This window comes from Pongo pygmaeus, chromosome 3 (assembly GCF_028885625.2).
Source record: "Pongo pygmaeus isolate AG05252 chromosome 3, NHGRI_mPonPyg2-v2.0_pri, whole genome shotgun sequence".
Lineage (NCBI taxonomy): Eukaryota > Metazoa > Chordata > Mammalia > Primates > Hominidae > Pongo > Pongo pygmaeus.
Genome location: NC_072376.2, coordinates 91,559,141 through 91,578,256, shown reverse-complemented (window position 1 = coordinate 91,578,256; position 19,116 = coordinate 91,559,141). Strand labels below are relative to the sequence as shown.

The 19,116-nt window shown below is 37.2% G+C and overlaps 1 protein-coding gene and 1 long non-coding RNA gene across 8 annotated transcripts in view; one reads left to right on the top strand and one right to left on the bottom strand.

The window, feature by feature from the left end:
• Positions 1-840: 840 nt before the first annotated feature.
• The window catches only part of NAA11 (N-alpha-acetyltransferase 11, NatA catalytic subunit), a 99,475-nt gene continuing 81,199 nt past the window's right edge, over positions 841-19,116 (top strand). For 2 of the 6 annotated variants that reach the window (XR_008502323.1, XR_008502322.1), the window contains exon 1: positions 890-1,786. Coding sequence is in view for 3 of the 6 variants with exons in the window: in XM_054486547.2 (XP_054342522.1) it covers positions 1,085-1,774 (690 nt within the window). In the remaining 3 variants the exon portion in view is untranslated. Of the gene's footprint in view, positions 1,787-6,004; positions 6,317-9,172; positions 9,860-19,116 lie in introns of those variants that run through there. The other 4 variants (XM_054486547.2, XM_054486550.1, XM_054486548.1 and 1 more) reach the window with 4 other exon arrangements.
• LOC129035760 (uncharacterized) overlaps positions 18,302-19,116 on the bottom strand; it is a 365,251-nt gene continuing 364,436 nt past the window's right edge. For both annotated transcript variants that reach the window (XR_008502326.2, XR_008502325.1), the window contains one exon: positions 18,302-18,678. This is a non-coding gene — a long non-coding RNA (uncharacterized LOC129035760). The remainder of the gene's footprint in view (positions 18,679-19,116) is intronic.

The following is a 19,116-nucleotide window of genomic DNA, read 5'->3' as shown; positions in this document are numbered from 1 at the left end:
TCAAAAATTAATGTGAAAAAGACACACAAGTAGAAAAATGAGCAAAAAAATCTGAGCAGCCATTTACAAAAGAGAACACAGTATGGCTAATAAGCATATAAAGTGCTCAACTTTACTACTCATCAGTGCAATGCAAATACAACCACAATGTAATACTTCTACCCCTACAAAAGAATGGCTAAAATAAAACAATGGGGAAATAGCAAATGCTGTTGAGAATGTGGAGCAACCACTCTGAAAAAGTGGCAGTATTTATAAAAGCTGAACATTATTATAGTCACTGACCCAATAATTCTAATCCTAGATAAATATGCATTTGTTCCAACTAAAGATAAGTCTAGAATGTTCAGCTACCCTAGGGGTACTATTCCCAAACTGGAAATGACAAAATGGCCAGTAACAGTAGAATTGATAAAAAAAATTGTGACATATTTAGGCAATAGAATATCAAACAAGGAAGAATATAAAGAACCCTCAGCTATACACGAGGTGGCTGAAACATACAAAGAGTGAGTGAAAAAAACCTGACACAAAAATAATGCATGCACTATGATTTCATTTATATAAAGTCTGTCAGAAGTCTAGGTAATCGTAATTCTTGGGACGTTGGAAGCGGGTACTGGAAGGGGACAGGAGTGGGGGTTCTGGGATGCAATGTTCTTTATTTCCTCTAAGTTCCTGTTATATGGCTTTCTCCAGTTTGTGAAAATTTATTCAGATGTGCCCAAACCAAAAAGTTAAAACTGAAACAAAAATAATAATTGCAATGGATCACTTTATTTACAACCAAGGCGATCACAATGAACTCCTCTCTCCCCGCCCCCTAACCCCTGCGCACGCACACGCACAATGAAGCAAAACCTCATTGGCTGGGATCAGTGACGCACTTCTGAAAGCCGCAGTTTGGCACCATCTTTTCCATCTCCTCCTCCTTCCGCCTTCCCGCCATCCGGCCTCCACACGATTCAGCCCGGTGGTGTTAGCTCCCTGGACTCGATTCCTGAGGCAAACAGTGCCCCTTAAGGTCGGCAACAGCCTCTTCTGGGTTCACTGCAGTCCAACCGGCTGCCTACCCGCCGCCATTATGAACATCCGCAACGCTCGGCCAGGCGACCTGATGAATATGCAACACTGCAACCTCCTTTGCCTTCCTGAGAACTACCAGATGAAATACTATTTATATCATGGCCTTTCCTGGCCCCAGCTTTCTTACATCGCTGAGGATGAGGACGGGAAGATTGTGGGCTATGTCCTGGCCAAAATGGAGGAGGACCCAGATGATGTCCCGCATGGCCATATCACCTCACTGGCCGTGAAGCGTTCACACCGGCGCCTCGGCCTGGCCCAGAAGCTGATGGACCAGGCCTCCAGGGCCATGATAGAGAACTTTAACACCAAATATGTGTCTCTGCACGTCAGGAAGAGTAACCGGGCAGCCTTGCACCTCTATTCTAACACCCTCAACTTTCAGATTAGTGAGGTGGAACCTAAATACTATGCAGATGGGGAAGATGCTTATGCTATGAAGCGGGATCTCTCGCAGATGGCAGATGAGCTGAGACGACAAGTGGACCTGAAGAAGGGCGGGTATGTGGTCCTGGGCTCCAGGGAGAACCAGGAGACCCAGGGCAGCACACTTTCTGGTTCTGAAGAGGCCTGTCAGCAAAGGAACCCGGCTACCGAAGAAAGTGGTAGTGACAGCAAAGAACCTAAGGAGTCTGTGGAGAGCACCAACGTCCAGGACAGCTCAGAAAGCTCGGATTCCACCTCCTAGAGCACGCTTAAGGTATTCTGTCTTCCCTGACCCAGTACCCCCCTCTCCTAAATCCCTGTATCCTGCCTTGGCCTGCCCAATTCCATCCTGTCTTATCCCATTCTGGCCCTGCGAGGTTTTACGGTAAAAACCACCTGGTGACCTTAGGGAGAAGTTAGAGTGAGTTGAGGGAGACTCATTACACGCTATTGGAAGTTAAATAGGATACCAACTCATGCTGAAAGTAGATTAATTTCAATGAAGAAACAAGCATTTATCCTGCTTTCTGGGCATGAGTTGTATTTCAGGGTAACCACGTAGTTGATGAAAGGCATTTTTTCTTTATGGAATTCCAGTTAGTAATAATGATAGAAATATAAAATCATCATTTTGCAAGTCTTGATGAAATAATGGACCCAGCCAAGAGTCATCAGTGGCTAATAGCATTAGGTAAAATTTGGAGCACTTTGTAATGATGGATCAGACTGACAACACTTGAAGTCATTGTAGTCAGTCTTCACTAAATGTGGAGACAAATACCTGTCTCCTTATGCAACAGGAAGTGCACAGTACTACCTATGAAATATTCTTTCCAAAAGAAAATTATGAGACCTGACTACCATTTTAAAGGAAATAGAGGGACTTGTTAAATTATACCATGATGCAAACAGCCCAATCCAGAATGAGAGGTTTTTACAAAACAAATGACCTGGTTTCTTCAACAAATAAATGGCACACACAAAAAAAGATGAAGCATTTTCTATTAAACTTTACAGATACATTAAACTCAACTGTTAGGGACATTGTTTGGATACTTATTCAAACAAACCATGTATAAGACATTTTTGAGATAATCAGGCAAAATTTGAACAGGGACTATATTAAGGAATTATTAATAATTTTATTAGAGGAGCTAAATGGTATTATTATGTTTAGAAAGTCCTTATCTGTTAAAGATACATACAGAAATAATTATAGCTGAAATAATAGGATGCCTAGGATTTCCTTTAAAATAATCCAGCAAAAAAAGAAAAAGATTGGAAGAGGGAAAATGAAATAAGAATGGCAATGATAATTTGTGGGTTGGGAAATGGGTACTTAGTGGGTTCCTTATGCCATTTACTCTTTTGAATGTGTGAAAATTAGCATGAAAAGTTAAAGAGCCAAAACAATTCTTGTACTTTTTTTTTTTTTTTTTGGAGACAGAATCTCCTTCTGTCGCCCAGGCTGGAGTGCAATGGCGCGATCTCGACTCACTGCAACCTCCGCCTCCTGGGTTCAAGCTATTCTCCTGCCTCAGCCTCCCAAGTAGCAGGGACGACAGGTGCCCGCCACCTCACCCGGCTAATTTTTGTATTTTTGTATTTTTTTTTTTTTTTTTTTTTGAGACGCAGTGTAGCTCTGTCGCCGAGGCTGGAGTGCAGTGGCGCTGTCTTGGCTCACTGCAAGCTCCACCTCCCGGGTTCACGCCATTCTTCTGCCTCAGCCTCCCGAGTAGCTGGGACTACAGGCGCCCGCCACCATGCCTGGCTAATTTTTTTGTATTTTTAGTAGAGACGGGGTTTCACTCTGTTAGCCAGCATGGTCTCGATTTCCTGACCTCGTGATCCGTCCGTCTCGGCCTCCCAAAGTGCTGGGATTACAGGCGTGAGCCACCTGCCCGGCCTAATTTTTGTATTTTTAGTAGAGACAGAGTTTCAGCATATTGGCCAGGCTGGTCTCGAACTCCTGACCTTGTGATCTGACTGCCTCAGCCCCCCAAAGTGGTGCGATTACAGGCGTGAGTCACCGCGCCCAGCTCTTGTACTTCTTAATACACACTTATGCTAATACTAAGAAACCACTGAACTAAGTTTTAAAGGATTGGTATGTTAGAAACAACTTAATTGTAATAATATAATACCACAGTATTTCTTCCATCAAAGGACTTTGTATCACCTTAGGAATTTCAAGGGTCAGTGAGCTACTGGCAGTTTACAGGCTTTAACATCTTAATCTAGTCACCTTATCCTTACGTATATGAAAGGCAGCAACTTTCTCATGGCAAAGTCTAGTCATAAATAGTGTATTCTGTATATAATTTCAGTAAGTGCTGTTTGATTAGTGTACTCATTCATAAAAATATTTGTCAGGCATTAGGCTTGGAGCTGAGTATACAGCAGTGATCAAGACAGACTGATGTTTATATTATATAGCATTTAAGAATAAATGGACTATTTTTTTTGCATTTTAATGCCGAAACCCAAATTATAACACACTAATCCCTTTTTATTTTCATTCAGTTACAGTTCAGTATGTTATAAAAATTTAGATACAGTAAATCTTTGGTGGTTAGAAAGAATCTGTCCTCAGAGGAGATTTTGCATCTGACTTTTAATAGCCTGAAAGTTTCACAGTGACTGATTCATTTGTTCTAAAAAATAGAGGCAGCAGAACAGTCTAAAAGCAAAGATGAAATTAAACAAAACTTGATGCCTTGAGAAAGCGTTGTCAAATTTACACCTGTCTTGAAAACGCTGGAGGGCTCTCTCAAGACTATTTGAATCAACAAACCTTTTAAAAAAAATTTCAGCTTTCACATTCCTTCGTAGAAGGACTTACACAATATTGATCTCATCTTTGTAGTTATTTGCTTCTCTTCAGTGTTAATCTCTAGCTGAGAACAGAGCTAATCAGAGGTTGTTTTAAAACCATATATATATATATTTATATATACACACATAGACCTATAAAACTTTGATGAATTCAAAAGCACTTAATATCTGCTATGAGAAACAAAATAACTGCCACTCTAGTAAAAGAAGAGAGAAATAATAAATAAGAAAATTCATTGTTGTGTCACAGTTATAAATTTCAGCATACAAATTCAAGAATAATTGAACTGTTTCTTTATGATACTGTAATTGAACTTTATTTCTAAGTTGAAGGAAGTGTTTCCTAGACTGAGCTTCACCGTCTTTCTGAGTTGTTATCTGCTGAGACATATTCAATGGCCCCATCCAATCTTTGATCCTCAGGATTCACTTCTGAGTCTTTTCCAACCAGAGGTCTCTTACCATTTTGGTAGCAAGGGTGTATGAGTATTAGTCTGCACAGGCTAACTGCTCTAAAAATTAACTTCCAAATCTCAGTAACTTAACCCAGTAAAATCTTATTTCTCACATCATAGTACAATGTGGGTCATCAGTGTGGTGGTGATGTGGAGTGAAGGGGAAAAGATGGACCCTACTCCATGGTATCATTCAGGCATCATTTAGAACGGGGATTCTTGATTTTCTGTAGCTCCCTTTGGCAATCTGGTGAAGCAGAAAAATGCTTTTAGAAGATGTAAAAATTATACCAGATTACAAAGGAAAACAATTTCATTGATATAGTTATCAAACTATTTAAAAAATATTTTTGTTGTAATATATGTGCTTTTTGTTAGCATATTGAATAGCCTAATAACTACTATTATTTCAAAGTAAATTTTAGTATAAATGATATTTAAGATACCTTAAGTATCTATAATGTGATATGAAAATACCTATGATTTTTATTGGTGACAAAGTCTCAAGTATTGCTAATATTACTATGCATTGATTCCTACGTTCATAATTTAAAGAATTGCCAGATTTCAGTTAGAGGTTGATGAAAATACAGAATTGTTTTTGTTCCAAATCCAAGGTCATGGTTCTTCTACATTTTATTAAATAGATCCTGGGTTAAGAGCTCCTAATTCAATGACTCTTGTCTTTTTTCTATAATCATAAGACCTTCAACTGGTTCATATACATTCAACTAGCAGATGAGAGAAAAGAATGTATATAGTGGTTCATAAAGGTTTTAAAAGTCAAGTCTTACCCAGCTAACTGCAGGGGAGGCTATGATATTTAGTTTAGCTTTGTGCTCAGGAAAGAAAGGAAGGAGTTCAGCGACAACACAGCATAGTTTCTGCCACAATAGGAAACATCCTAGTGGTGCTCTGGACTATGAGAAGTTTTGCTTCCATGCCCAGTTAGGAGCAATGGGATCATACAGCTGCTCTCACTCCATGACATGGCCCAGGGAACTCTGTTAGGCTGTCTAAGGTTGTCTATATAAACACCTGACATATATTTATTCTGCTGCTTCACAAACTTGGGCATGGAAAACTATGGGATTCTGTTATCTTGCTGCCATTATGCCGCTAATTAAAACCTGGAACAAATGACCCCTCTCCTCTGAAGTCCCCAAAACTGTCTAAATCTTCACTTCCATCCCATTTAATAGGGATTCACCAGTACATTGGTCTAGCTCCCTGAGTGAAGAAAGGCTACAGTGAAGAAAGAAAGAAGAGGAAAAACATTTAAAAGGCTCATACTGCAAAGTACTATCCTTCTACAATTGTGGTTCTCCCTCCTGTGGAGCTGGAGTTCAAATACCTATAGGAAAATGTCCTAAAAAAATTTTTTTCATTTTCCCTATCTGTACATTTGGATTTGGGAACAGAGACAGAGTTAGAAGTGATGCTGAGCAGGACAGTTGGTGAAGAACTGGTTGATTTCGTCTAAAAAATGGTAATAAAAATTACTTTTCACACTATGAAAACGCACTGTTTTGCAGGTATTAATTCTAAGCACTGTTAATGATGTGTTTCATTTATTCCTCATAATAAGCCTGTGAGGTAGGTACTATTACTCCATTTTGTGATTGAGGAAATCATATCACAGAGATGGCTGCATGTTATACAGATAGTAAGTGGAAAACAAGGATGCAAATTCAGGTGGTCAGATTCCATGATTGAGAAGATTAAATGAGTCAATCTATGTAAATTGCTAAGCACAACTCCTCACACACAGTAAAATAATAAATTTTAGCTCTTAATATAATCGATAGTAAGAGTAACTTTTCAGGTTCTCTTCTTCTCCACGGTAATCAAATGATAGAATGTTGTGTATGAGCAGCAACAGTTTGCAATCTTGGAAGGGAAATGCATCTTAATGATTAAAATAGCTTTCACTGACAAGTTAAATGTCAAAGCATTCAGCTGAATCAATGCTCGTCAACGGCAGTTTCTTGGGAGCCATAGCAATGAAGACAGGTCAGTTCAAAACATGCTGGTTGAGGCAGGAATGTCATCAAACTGCTGCTTATCTCCTGACAAGAAATATGTGCTTGATGATTAATAACAAAAATGAAAAAAATGCAAAATCTTAGCATTTTCAATTGAGCTGGCAACATTGAGTTAAGTAAGGTTACTTCAGTGACTCTCCCTTTCTGGTTTATTCTTTCTGTCGCTAAACTGTCATTCTAACAAAAAGTTGTTAATGTTCACATGAGCATTCACTGAAATAGACTGTTCTTAATTTTACCAGACAACTAATTATAATTGGAATGATATAATGAAATATGGAAGAAACCTACAGACTGACAGGTCTGGTAAATTCCTAGTATAACCTTACCCCAGATATGCCAGAAACCATAGATTTCAAATGCGACTGCGCTCTATGAAGATAAAGAGGGGGTTGGGAAGAGATAAAATATTGTTTTGAAATACTAATCAGATAGATGCCATTTGTTGAATTATTTATAACCTCTAACAATGTCACCTTTCAATCAGTGTATGATGTACATGTAGGATGACTGAAATACCAACTTTGTCAGAAGTAACTGATAAAAGCAGAGGTTTTTCCTAAATTTTTTACTCTATGCTCTGGTATATGAAATCCAGTGAGCTTTATGGTACAGGAGGTTAGATAGAATATTTAAAATTATTTGAATGGGCAATGATTCAAAGAGCCAGCATAAAAGCCTTTCTGAAAATATTCTACAATGCCATTTCTATTAGATAAATATCTTTGGAAAATTATAGGATTTTTTTTTTAAAGTAAAGCCATAATATTCTGTTTCATGTTTATAACACCATATCGACAAATAGCATATATTTGTCAGGCTTCCATAGCCCACCTTTAAGAAAACCTGATAATGTAAAACTTTGAACTTAATAAGCTAAGACATTAAGGGCTTGGGGTGGGCACAGCGGCTCATGCCTGTAATCCCAGCACTTTGGGAGACCAAGGTGGGAGCTTTGCATGAGGCCGGGAGTTCAAGACCAGCCTTGAAAGCATAGCAAGACCTAGTCTCTACAAAAACTAAAAAACATTAGCCAGCGTGGTGGTGTATGCTGGTGCGTACTTGTAGTCCTAGCTACTCAGGAGGCTGAGGCTGGAGGATCACTTGTGCCCAGGAGTTTGAGGCTCCTGTGAGCCATGATTGTACCACTGTGCTCCAGTCTGGGTGACAGAGCAAGACCCTGTCTCAAAAAAAGGACTATAATACTAACATTTTAAAGGGAATCTTTATGAAAAATACCTATACTCTTAAACAACAAACTATCCTATAGCCTTTATTACAGTGTTATTTGATTTTTTCAGTTTAATTTCTTAAAATTTTCAAGCAGTATTTACTGAGATAACTAAAACAGCTATATAATGTTTTTATATAACTTCTTTTGCATGCCTGTTCATGCAGAAATGAAAAAGGCAATGATGATAGTCTTTCTGACCTATTCCTCCATATCTTGTGTCTCTTTTGTTAGAGCAAATATACTTTAAAAAATAAGATTTTACATAATATTACCTCTTGCAACTGGCTTCACTTGTTATTCTGGCAACAGAATTTTCTATAACAATGATTTTGTACAAAAATGCTTTTTAACTGCTCTGTGCATAATAGTCAACCTCAATCTTATTTACTTCTGTGTGCATATGATAGATGGGAAGGTACTGAGTAAATATTTATTGAATGAATGAATGAATGGACCTCTCAAATTACCCATATAATAATTTTTTTTAAAGGAGAGAAAAATAATGTATGTGTGATACTACTTCCTCTTACCTAATGTAATTAGGGCACTTTAATTTGTGAATAAAGGAACATTATAGTTATTTTGGTTTCCTGTCCAGGCCTTACAGAAAGAAAATATGACTTATAGAGTTGGACACATTGCATCTAACTTATCAAGAGCTAAAAAGGCCTTTCATTTCTTTAGAATTGGAATAAATTTTTTTTTGAGTGGAGTAGGATGGGATAGAATTTAAAGATGACAAGCAAAATTATCTCAGTTTCTTTAGTTTTCAAATAGGTTCTTTGGGGGTAAATCACAGTGTTTTGGTGTTCTTTCTGTCCCTTTCTCCTGGCAGAAATGTCCTTTAGATGTCAGGAAAAGTTCATGTGTTCTTATGGCAGGGAGGGGAGAGAGCCCCAGATCTGTGTGTGGTCTTTGTGCAGTTATCTGAATTCTCACTGACTTCCATGGAGATATATCTAGTCCAAACTAGTTACTGGGTTTCTTTATCTGCCATTCCAGTCTATCATTAACTAAACCAGTATTCTTTCAGAGCTGTCAGACCTTATAGCTCTCCCTTTCTCATTTGTTTTCTTCTCATTTTTCAACAGCATTTCAGGTCCTCATGTCTCAACCACATCTACCCTGTGAACCCTGGCTTAGTCTGTCTGCTCTGCAGCATCTGCTGTGGGGATCATCTCACAGTGATCAGAATGGCTTCTCACTCTCAACTCTATAAACAACCACCTTTCACATATCCTGCTGGGATCATGAAGGAATACCTGGACACAAGAGCCACTGCACAACAGCCAAGGCACTTTGAGACCTGCCATTACAGAACCTTTCTTGGCCTACTCACACTACGCTGCCATTTTATTCTGTTTGTAGTAGTCCTCTGTTGGGTGTGGCTATCCTGCAAGTTTTTCTTCTTTTAGAATGATGAACAGGAAGCAGGGCAAACTCTTAAAGCTTTCCAGCTTTTAGTTTTTGTTTTTGTTTTTTAACCATTATTTACCTGAGTTTTCATCCTTGAGGAGGTGAAGTAGTCAGGACCGTGAAGTCAGACCTCATGCCCTCTTCCTCCTCTTTCCTGGAAGAAGTATTCGGTTTCCTTTTCCTTTCTCTGGGAACTCCTCCTTTGTACTATTCCACCCCCCCACCCACCCCCCCTTTTTTTTGGGGGAGGAGGGCATCACCTTCCCAGTGGGAAAAGGTGTTAAGTTAGGAGCTTCTACTGTACAATCAGAACTTGGAGATTTTAAGAAAAGGACAAACGGTAATTAAATTGGAATCTCTAATGTGCTTGTTTATGTTAGTTTTTTTGTGATGATGTCACTTGGCATTTATTGAGTACCTGCAGTGTTCACACACAATGCCGGGGCCTTCATTAGTTATATATTTAACCCTCTCAGCAACCCTGTAAAGTAGGTAGTATTATCCATTTCACAGATGAGGAAACTGAAGCTCAGAGAAGTGAATTAAATATCTTGGATCTGAACCCAATTCTGTTTGAATTCAAAGCCAAAGTTCCTTCTACTTTCCTGTTCCTACTCTTTGCATTTTATTTATAAATGTGTTAAAATTTTAGCAAAAATGGAGACTCTGCTGTTTAAAAATGTGTTTGCTTAATACATGGCTACTGTATGTCAATTGTAAATATTTATATAACCTACAATCTACTTTTATTATTTTTCTCTAGTAAAAATAAGTGAAGACAAAGTACCTTGACCTCTGCAGTAAAAGTTACCAGATAAATCCAGAGTTATCATTACTTAATGTTGTTTTTGTGTTTACTGAATGTGAATTACCAAAGTATATAACATTTTTCATGTTTAAACTTTTATGAAAACTGGTGTGTGTGGATTTAAGTCAAAGCCTGGACTTTATCTGGTGACAAGAGGTAAGTCTTTTCTGTGTAATCATAATTAGCCCTGCTAAGCACTTCTTACAGATCTACCCCATTGCTCTCTAAGAATGTCTACCTAATGGTAAATGATTGCCTGAGGCAGATATAAAAGTTTTTCCCTACTTGAAAGGATTTGCCGTTTCTTGTGCCAATACAGTATGGTAAAATCTATCTTTCCATCTTTTCCTTTTTTCTTTTTAATATTCTATCTCAACGCTAAATTATTTTATTCTTTGCTTTCAACCATGTGTTTATCTCTTTATTTTTAAATATTACAGCTTTCTAACATCTGTCTCTAGGGCAGCATAATCTTACTGATGAAGTATTCCATGTTTTCCTTGAGCTTTTGTCAATATGTCTTTGTGTTAACAGCTTAGCAGATGGAGAAACAGAAGGAGTAGCCTCAGCTTACCTGAATGATTTTTCTCCAGCACCAGGCACATTGACTTGCTGTCTCTAGTAACTTGATAGGAGTTGGAGTAATTGGAAAATAGGAAATGATATATGACTTCTGCAGTGTTATTTACTAAAACAATTGGCTGCATTTCTTTGTTATCATTATATCTTCTTTCCCAGTCTCGTACCAGGAGGAAGCAGAATTATAGCAGCTTATCTGGTTTGGGCTATCCCTGTTTAGATAATGAAAATAAAATAAACAATAATACTAATATTGCTTTGGGCATAGATTAGCATGTTCATAATGGTTCCAGAATAGTAGTGGTGATTTAGCAGCAGCAGTGGCTTTTTGAAACACAAATTGTGGGAGTCTGTGGCACCATTTTTTTTGTAATAGCATTGTTCTTTTTACACAGGAAAAGTGATTTTTTTTTTTTTTTAAATTCTGAGGGGACTGACTACTTTTTACTGAGGCACAGTCCTAGAGAGAGCAAAGCAAGGCTTTGAAGCAAGGAGGGAGGACAGTTAATGGTGTGAATACCCTTGTACTAGCTATATTTTATTCACTTGCAGCTTTAAATAAACTGGTTGTGCTCAGGTCTGCTAGCAGATTATTCAAAGATATTGATCAGCTCACTAAGTTTTCTTTGGTTAAAAGAGGAAAACTTGTGAATGAAGCCTGTGAGTTCCTAGTTAGAGTCTGTGTGATTTTCCCTTTGGAGATAAGAGCAAGAAGCTAGAGATGAACATCTGAAATAAAAATAATGGGGTGTGGATATATGGGAGAAATGGGGAATAGTACTGGGAATTAGTCCACAGCCAGGAAAATTTAGAAAGGATCAGGACTGAAACACTGGAAAGAAAGTTTTCTTTATTTTTTATGTGCAGCTAAGTCATTTGGGTATTATGTTAAAAAATGCAGATTTTTTTCTCAGTATGTCTGGTGGGGTCTGAGTATCTGCATTTCTAACTAGTTCCTACATTGCTCATGTTGCTGGTCCCGGAACCACACTTTGACTAGTAAGGGTCTTAAAGCTCATCTCCAACCCTTGGACTGGGGTCCAAAACACCCGTGACTGTCCATTAGGTCATTTAATAATAGATTAGACCCTAAATAGTTCAGATTCCCCTTCTTAAATATACATTTACATAAATCCTGTTTGAGTTTATGTCTTGATGGCCTAATAATTTCAATAAAAATAGAGTTCGTTAAAAATGTGTACAGCAAAAAAGTGTATATAGTATAAAATGTATTGATAATCAACATTATATCTATTAGGATGCTTTGATATACCAATTTTGCCTCATTGGCTTCTAGGCAAGTGAATGGTGTATGAGGTTTTTAAAAGTTTCACTTCTAATTCTCACTCAATTTATTGTGTTCATTGGTTGATAAATTAGCTCAGACACTGAAATTGTTTTCCATGCTGACAACATTTGACAGGATTTGAAAAAGACTGAGTCTTTTTTTTTTTTTTTTTTTTTTTTTTTAATTTTAAGGAGCAGCAGACCTATGTATGGGTTCAGGTGGTCTAATAGAGATTTTCCATCCAGGGATAAGAATTTCTAGCCTATTGTTTCTCAAAGTGTAGTTCATATGCTTAGTGCATCAGAATCACCTGGGTGCTATGTTAAAAATGCAGTTTCTTTGTCTCTGGCTCAGATTTACAAAATCAGTCCTGTATTTTTAACAACCCTCCAGTTGATTGTTTTGCACACGGTCATCTGAAAATCACTGATCAGTACAAGGCGTTGAATTCTTCATAAAGATAATAGAAGGGAGCTTTTTTCCATGGTAATACTCTCCAGACAAATTAATTCATCAAAAGAAGCAAATAATTCAGAGGAGATATAACAAATTTTTGTTTATTATAAAACGTGGGAAAGGGTGAGATGGTATATGGGAACTCTGCTCACTTTCTGTAAACTTAAAACTGTTCTAAAAATAATTTATAAATTAAAAATATTTTAAAAGTACGTGTGAACATTTGACACACATTCTTCCGTATGTATTTTACATAAATGTGAGATCTTGTATGTTATTTTTTAGGGCTTTTTTGGTCATTACTTTCCTCCTCATCCTTTCTTTTCAAGCAAACAATAGCTACAACTTGGCAATGGCAGTATACAGCACAAGCCTAAAGGATGAGAACATTCACAAATCACACCATGAAATTTGTCCCAATTTGTTTCCAGAGCAAAAATCTCAAATTCTGCAGTGTCTTGTTAGGAACCAGACACCTAGCATGTCTGGAACCACATGTCCTTCCATGCATGTCATTAGCTCCTCATATCCCATCACCATCTGGGCGTCTTGAGTTAGAGCTTTTAAGAACACAGTACCCAGCCAAAATCCAATGAAACAGACTAAGTGACTTATCAAGGTCCTTTTTTATATTAATATTTTTTCCTAGACATGAATGCTTCTTTGAAATCTAGTAAGACACAGATCATTTCCTTGAGGTGCACTTGAAGGGTTATTTAAACACTATGTTTCCTTATTAGGGCATGGGAATTACGTTTTGTGAAGTTCTGGGGAAAAAAACTCTTCATTTTAAATCATACATACATGCTTTCCTAACCAAAATTAAGATAGATTTCACACCTTTGGAATGGTGTCATCACCTCAACTGCATTTTACAGGAGCTTACCTGGAGAACACAGTCCTTAGCAAGTTGAGCAATTTTCACAAGAGGTGGTTCAATAGATTGAGAAGTCACAGGGTGCAGAGTCCAACAGCTTAAATTTTAGTCCTAGTTTGGCTTATTACCACCTGGATATCCTCTAGCACATCAGTTTTCTCATTTACAAAATAGAGATAAAAATAACTTTTGTGCTTTCAGGGTTATTGTGTAATGAGTTAGTGTAAAAAAAACCTGCATTGTAATTTGCAAAAAATGTTACTGTAAACATTTTTACTTTTAGACATTTTTACCCCTCAATTTAAACGGGTGTAGAGTAACAGTGATCATTTTTTTTGTTTCCTCTTTGATGGTCCCGAAAAGAACCAGTGTTTCAGAGAATGTATTATCAAACAATAACTGTGTCAGCAATGACAAATGTATGCATGTATGTGGACATTTTAAGGGATAAAATATGGAGAAGGTGAATTCCTGTAAATACAGCAAGCCAGCTTTCTATACATTCATTTAAAAAGAAAAGACTCAATAAAAGTTACCTTTTACTCTCTATGACCTAAGCATTCATATGTAATATACTTTTCATGTAAAGCGAACTGTACTTAATCTCCTATTTACATGGTTTTGAGTAAAAGAAATTCACACAAACACACATACACACAGTGACCAAAATTTTTACATATTCAAAAACTTCAGTAAACTGGCTGGGTGTGGTGCCTCATACCGGTAATCCCAACTAATCAGGAGGCTGATGTGGGAAGATCTCTTGAGGCCAGGAGTTCGAGATCAGCCTGGGCAGCCTAAGCAAGACCCCAACACTTTTTTTTTGGGGGGATGGAGTCTGTCTCTGTCACACCCAGGCTGGAGTCCAGTGGCACAATCTCAGTTCACTGCAACCTCCACCTCCCAGGTAATTCTCCTGCCTCACCCTCCCGAGTAACTGAGACTACAGGTGTGTGCCACGACGCCTGGCTAAGTTTTGTATTTTTAGTAGAGATGGGGTTTCACCATGTTGGCCAGGCTGGTCTCAAGCTCCTAACCTCAGGTGATCTACCCGCTTTGGCCTCCCAAAGTGCTGGGATTACAGGCATGAGCCACCACACCCAGCCAAGAACCCCAACTCTTAAATAAATAAATAAAACATTAGTAAACCATGATAGTACATTAGGGCAAGCATCTGGCTGGTTTTTCATTACCAGAACTCTAACGAGAGTGTTAAGTCTGGCTTTTATTCCTGAAAGCTGGTACACAAGTTAAAAGTTTGACTGTTTGTTAAATAATAAATGTTATAAAGAATTTTGAAAAATCATGTACTCTCTTGTATAAGGAGGCTTTTAGGAAACAAATATTTCTAATTGCTCCTTTGGCAATCAAGACATTTTTGCATCCTGGGACAGTGTCGCATAGTAAGATTCCCAGTGGGTGAGAGGTACATCTCTTTTGTAAAGTGGCAGATAGATTAATGTGAAAGAAAGGTGAGAAAGAGGCAGCCCCATAGAACTGCTCTTAGGCAGATCATTTTAGAAAGGCATACATGTGGAACTTGAGAATGCAGAATTTGAGTTCCTTAAAAATTACTCATGTCTGTGTAGCCCTTGAAAGGCAATAATCTAATATATATTTTTCAACATTTAATACATGTTCTTTAATTTTATTATCTTTATAATTGTTAGGGATGGGGTAGATTAAGCTTGTATCCAGTAGGTATTTAAGCTGAAACGTCACAGCTTTTGTGTGCTTAATTAGCATCATTGCCTCAATTGCATTGAGTTAATAGGTAGTAGTATCACAGAGGTTAAACTCATTCACTCTAGGTTATACCTAGAGTTATACCCTAAGGTACCTGCTTTGGAAATGTTGAAATATGTAATTGCATATACCTTGCTTTATAAAGACAGCAACCCTATCAAAACTATCCTTGGCAGGCTAGTAGGAGTGCCATGAAATAACCTGAAATTGTCATTTGTCACCAGATGATAGAAATCTGAATTCAGAGTTAGAAAACTGGTTTAGGAGTGACAATGTATGAAAGAGAAAATTGTCAGCTGTTAGAAAGTCAAAGATGCTATTTTTATAAAGGCAAGGTGAAAAAAAGACTTTATGACAGTTGTATTGGATCTTCTGTTTTCTTTGTTCAAGAAAAAAAGTATTTTTTATTACTGACTTGAATTTTATTTTCATAATATAAAGTAGTTTTTATAATAATTGGGTACCCTGAATAATGAAAAGACTGTATTTATAGTTTAAATTTTTGCATGCCAGTACAATTCTTATTAAAAAACATTTGGGTCAGTTTTGCTAAAAAACAAGTTCCTGTCTTTAATGAGGAAAAAGCATAATAGTGGCTTATCTTAGAATGTAAAGCTTTTGAAATCACCCTGTAATTCATGGCTTATCCCTGAGAATTCAAAGCTTTATAAATTATAAACCTTTTCCAGGACACCATACACACTGTCTTAAGTCAAATAGCACTGGGCTAAGCCAAAGACGTAAATGAATTCTTCACTCAACCCTGGTGTCCAGTGTTATTCTTTTCTAGCTTACATTATACACCCTGGCCAAAACTAGAATTCCTTCAAAATAAGCCACACTCCCATATCACCTTTTCACTTCCTTTTCTCTTTCTGCTACTTCTTCCCACAGTTAAATCTATCGGTCAATAAAACCTACATTATAGCTGGTAATAAGCAACTTTTATAAATTATTAGTAACTGGCAGACTTGTTCCTGTAAATAATATTTATATTTAATTCAAATAAACCTCTAGTTGGTAGGTTAAACCTACCTAACCAAAACCATTCTTACTCTACCTGTTTCAAGATGTAAACTGGGACTCCATGGGGTGTCCTGCCATCTTGAGCCACAGTTTTCAAAAGAAAGGAAGGAGGCATTTTCTGTCTATAAGCAAGTGCAGGAATTAAGGTGCTAAGTAAATGAGCATTGTTGTATTTGAACCCCTGAAGCTTTCTTTTCTGCATCTTTCTTCCAGTACCTTCTTGTTTCTTCTATATCTTCAGCAATTCTAAAGTCTCAATTTCCACATCCACAAAATAGGTATAAGGTTGCTTTAAGGAACTGTAGAGTTGTTGCGAGAGTAAAATAAGGAAATTCACAGAAATAAACTGATAACCAGAAAATATTAAGGGTACCAAAATATTGTTTCATCCATTTCCTTTTTAGTTGTTGAGTAAACATTTTAATAAGTCTAATCATTCCAATACGTGTTTTTATGTTTGAATATTATTTTTGGCAGAAAGATGACTAAGTGATCATAGATTGTTTTTGTCTTTCTAGTTTTTTCTCCATTCTCTAATTTGTCTCTGAATGTGCCCAGGCAATAGCAGGTGCTCAAGTAAAAGCACGAATGAATGAAAATGAGTGGTTCACAGATGAGGAATAATTGAGCCAATAAAAATTATAATGAATCCCATTTTATATCAATAACGATAGAATAGGCTGGGTGCGGTGGCTCACGCCTGTAATCCCAGCACTTTGGGAGGCTGAGGCGGGCGGATCACGAGGTCAGGAGATCAAGACCATCCTGGCTAACACGGTGAAACCTCGTCTCTACTAAAAATACAAAAGATTAGCTGGGCGTGGTGGCGGGCACCCGTAGTCCCAGCTACTCCAGAAGCTGAGGCAGAAGAATGGCATGAACCCAGGAGGTGGAGGTTGCAGTGAGCCGAGATTGTGCCACTGCATTCCAGCCTGGGCGACAGAGCGAGACTCCGTCTCAAAAAAAAAAAAAACCGATAGAATAAGAATTCTTTTCAAACAAATACTACGTTAAGAAGAAAACACTCCAGTGCTGTTTTATACCAATAATGAAGTATTTCTATTTCCATACCCTGTTTTCAATTATAAAAAAACAAATATCTTCCTAACATATCCTTGGACAAAAGGTAAAAATAAGAGGTACAGGTAAATAGAGAACACATCAAATCTCTTAATCAAGATGTGTTTTACCAAATATAATAGGAAACAATAAGCAAACATGATGATTACCAGCGAAATCCTGAGCATTGCAAATCCAGTTTTCAGTTGGAAAATACAGCTAAAATAACCTATGAAATGCTTTGAAAATACCACAGTACAATGTGATTTTCATCGGTGTTTATGTTTTTGAAAGGAAAAAAATGGCTAAAGTATTATTTTAGTCCATGTGCAAAGCAAATTCTGTTTTGTCTGTTAAAAAAATAAATGAGCAATAATCTCCAAGAAATCATCTTGACCAGCATTAGTGACTAGTTTGGTAGTTAACAGCCTGAGGCATAGCCAGAGGCTGTTAAGGCTCTGGGGGAAAGAAAAGGTTGGTAGATTGTGGTTTACCAGTAATTAACTATAGGTATGAATCAAAACTTCCTAAGAAAAGAGATTAAAGTTACTTTGGATTATTTTATGTGTATGCTTATCTTTTCATACATCCCCCTCCCATACCTTTTCTAATAAATAGGAAAAGAAGATGATGCCATTATTTCACAAACCAAGTTGAATTGGAAATAATTAATGTAATGAAACAGGAAACACATGGGACCAATTAATGCCTTTGCAAGCTTGGACTATATAACTATAAGAAGCACTTAAAAAAAAACTCAGTCTAACACATTAGTTGATTGTTGGTGAAATGAAACTCAATCATGAGATCATAAGGATTTTTTGAAGCTTTTTTTTTAGTTTTTAATCCTATCTCAATAAAAGTAAATACATAAGGATTATACATAAACCAAATCTGAAGTAATATAGATTGGGGGAACCTCAAGAGGGTCCGGAGATAATGAAGATTATACCTCAATATTGGGATTATGATGTTAGTTCTTTATTTCAATAAAAGTGGATAGAGATCTTTCATATCAGGGACAGGGCTTAGCTGTAAGGACGAAAGTAATCTTCTGGGAATTATGCATACAGGCTTGACATCATTTTTATTGGATGGCTGATGAACTGGAAAACTCCAGGATAGCCAGGCTTTAATTTGTAATCTTAATTTTCATATAAATCGGTACATTTCAGGGGGAGGCAGAGGGGGATGTGGGGACATTGATGCTTGCCGGCCTTGTGGTAACAAGTCAGCTCTGAAGCACAGGCAGCAGTACTAACTCATCCAGTATCTGATTCTGTCTTTTCCTCTCTCCATCGGTCTTCCATCTTTGCATCCATCATTTAACGAAATTTACAGCCTGCAAATACCAGAGAAGCTAATGTTAGTGCAATCTTCCTTCTACCTCCTCTCGGAATGATCTATAGTAATCTACTTATCATAGACATGCACACTATAATGCACAATAATTTAGTTTTCAGCCAGGAAAATGACTGCCATTGTTTTGCAAGCATACATTAATGAGGATTTTTTCCCCTTCTTCTTCTTTTAATTTTTGTAAAGTATATAGGACATGAGAGAGCACTAGTTTCCCTTCATAAAATAATTATCTTGGTGTTTCCCATATATAATTTCATATCCATGGAATTACCTAGGGGCAAAATTATAAAACTAGAACATAGTGGAAATTTATTTGGATATATGGAAACTAGGTCCATATATTTTCAATATAGGTTCCATATGTCCTTTACATGGTCAAAGAAGTAAAATGCTGTTGAATGTTTTAGAAATATATTAA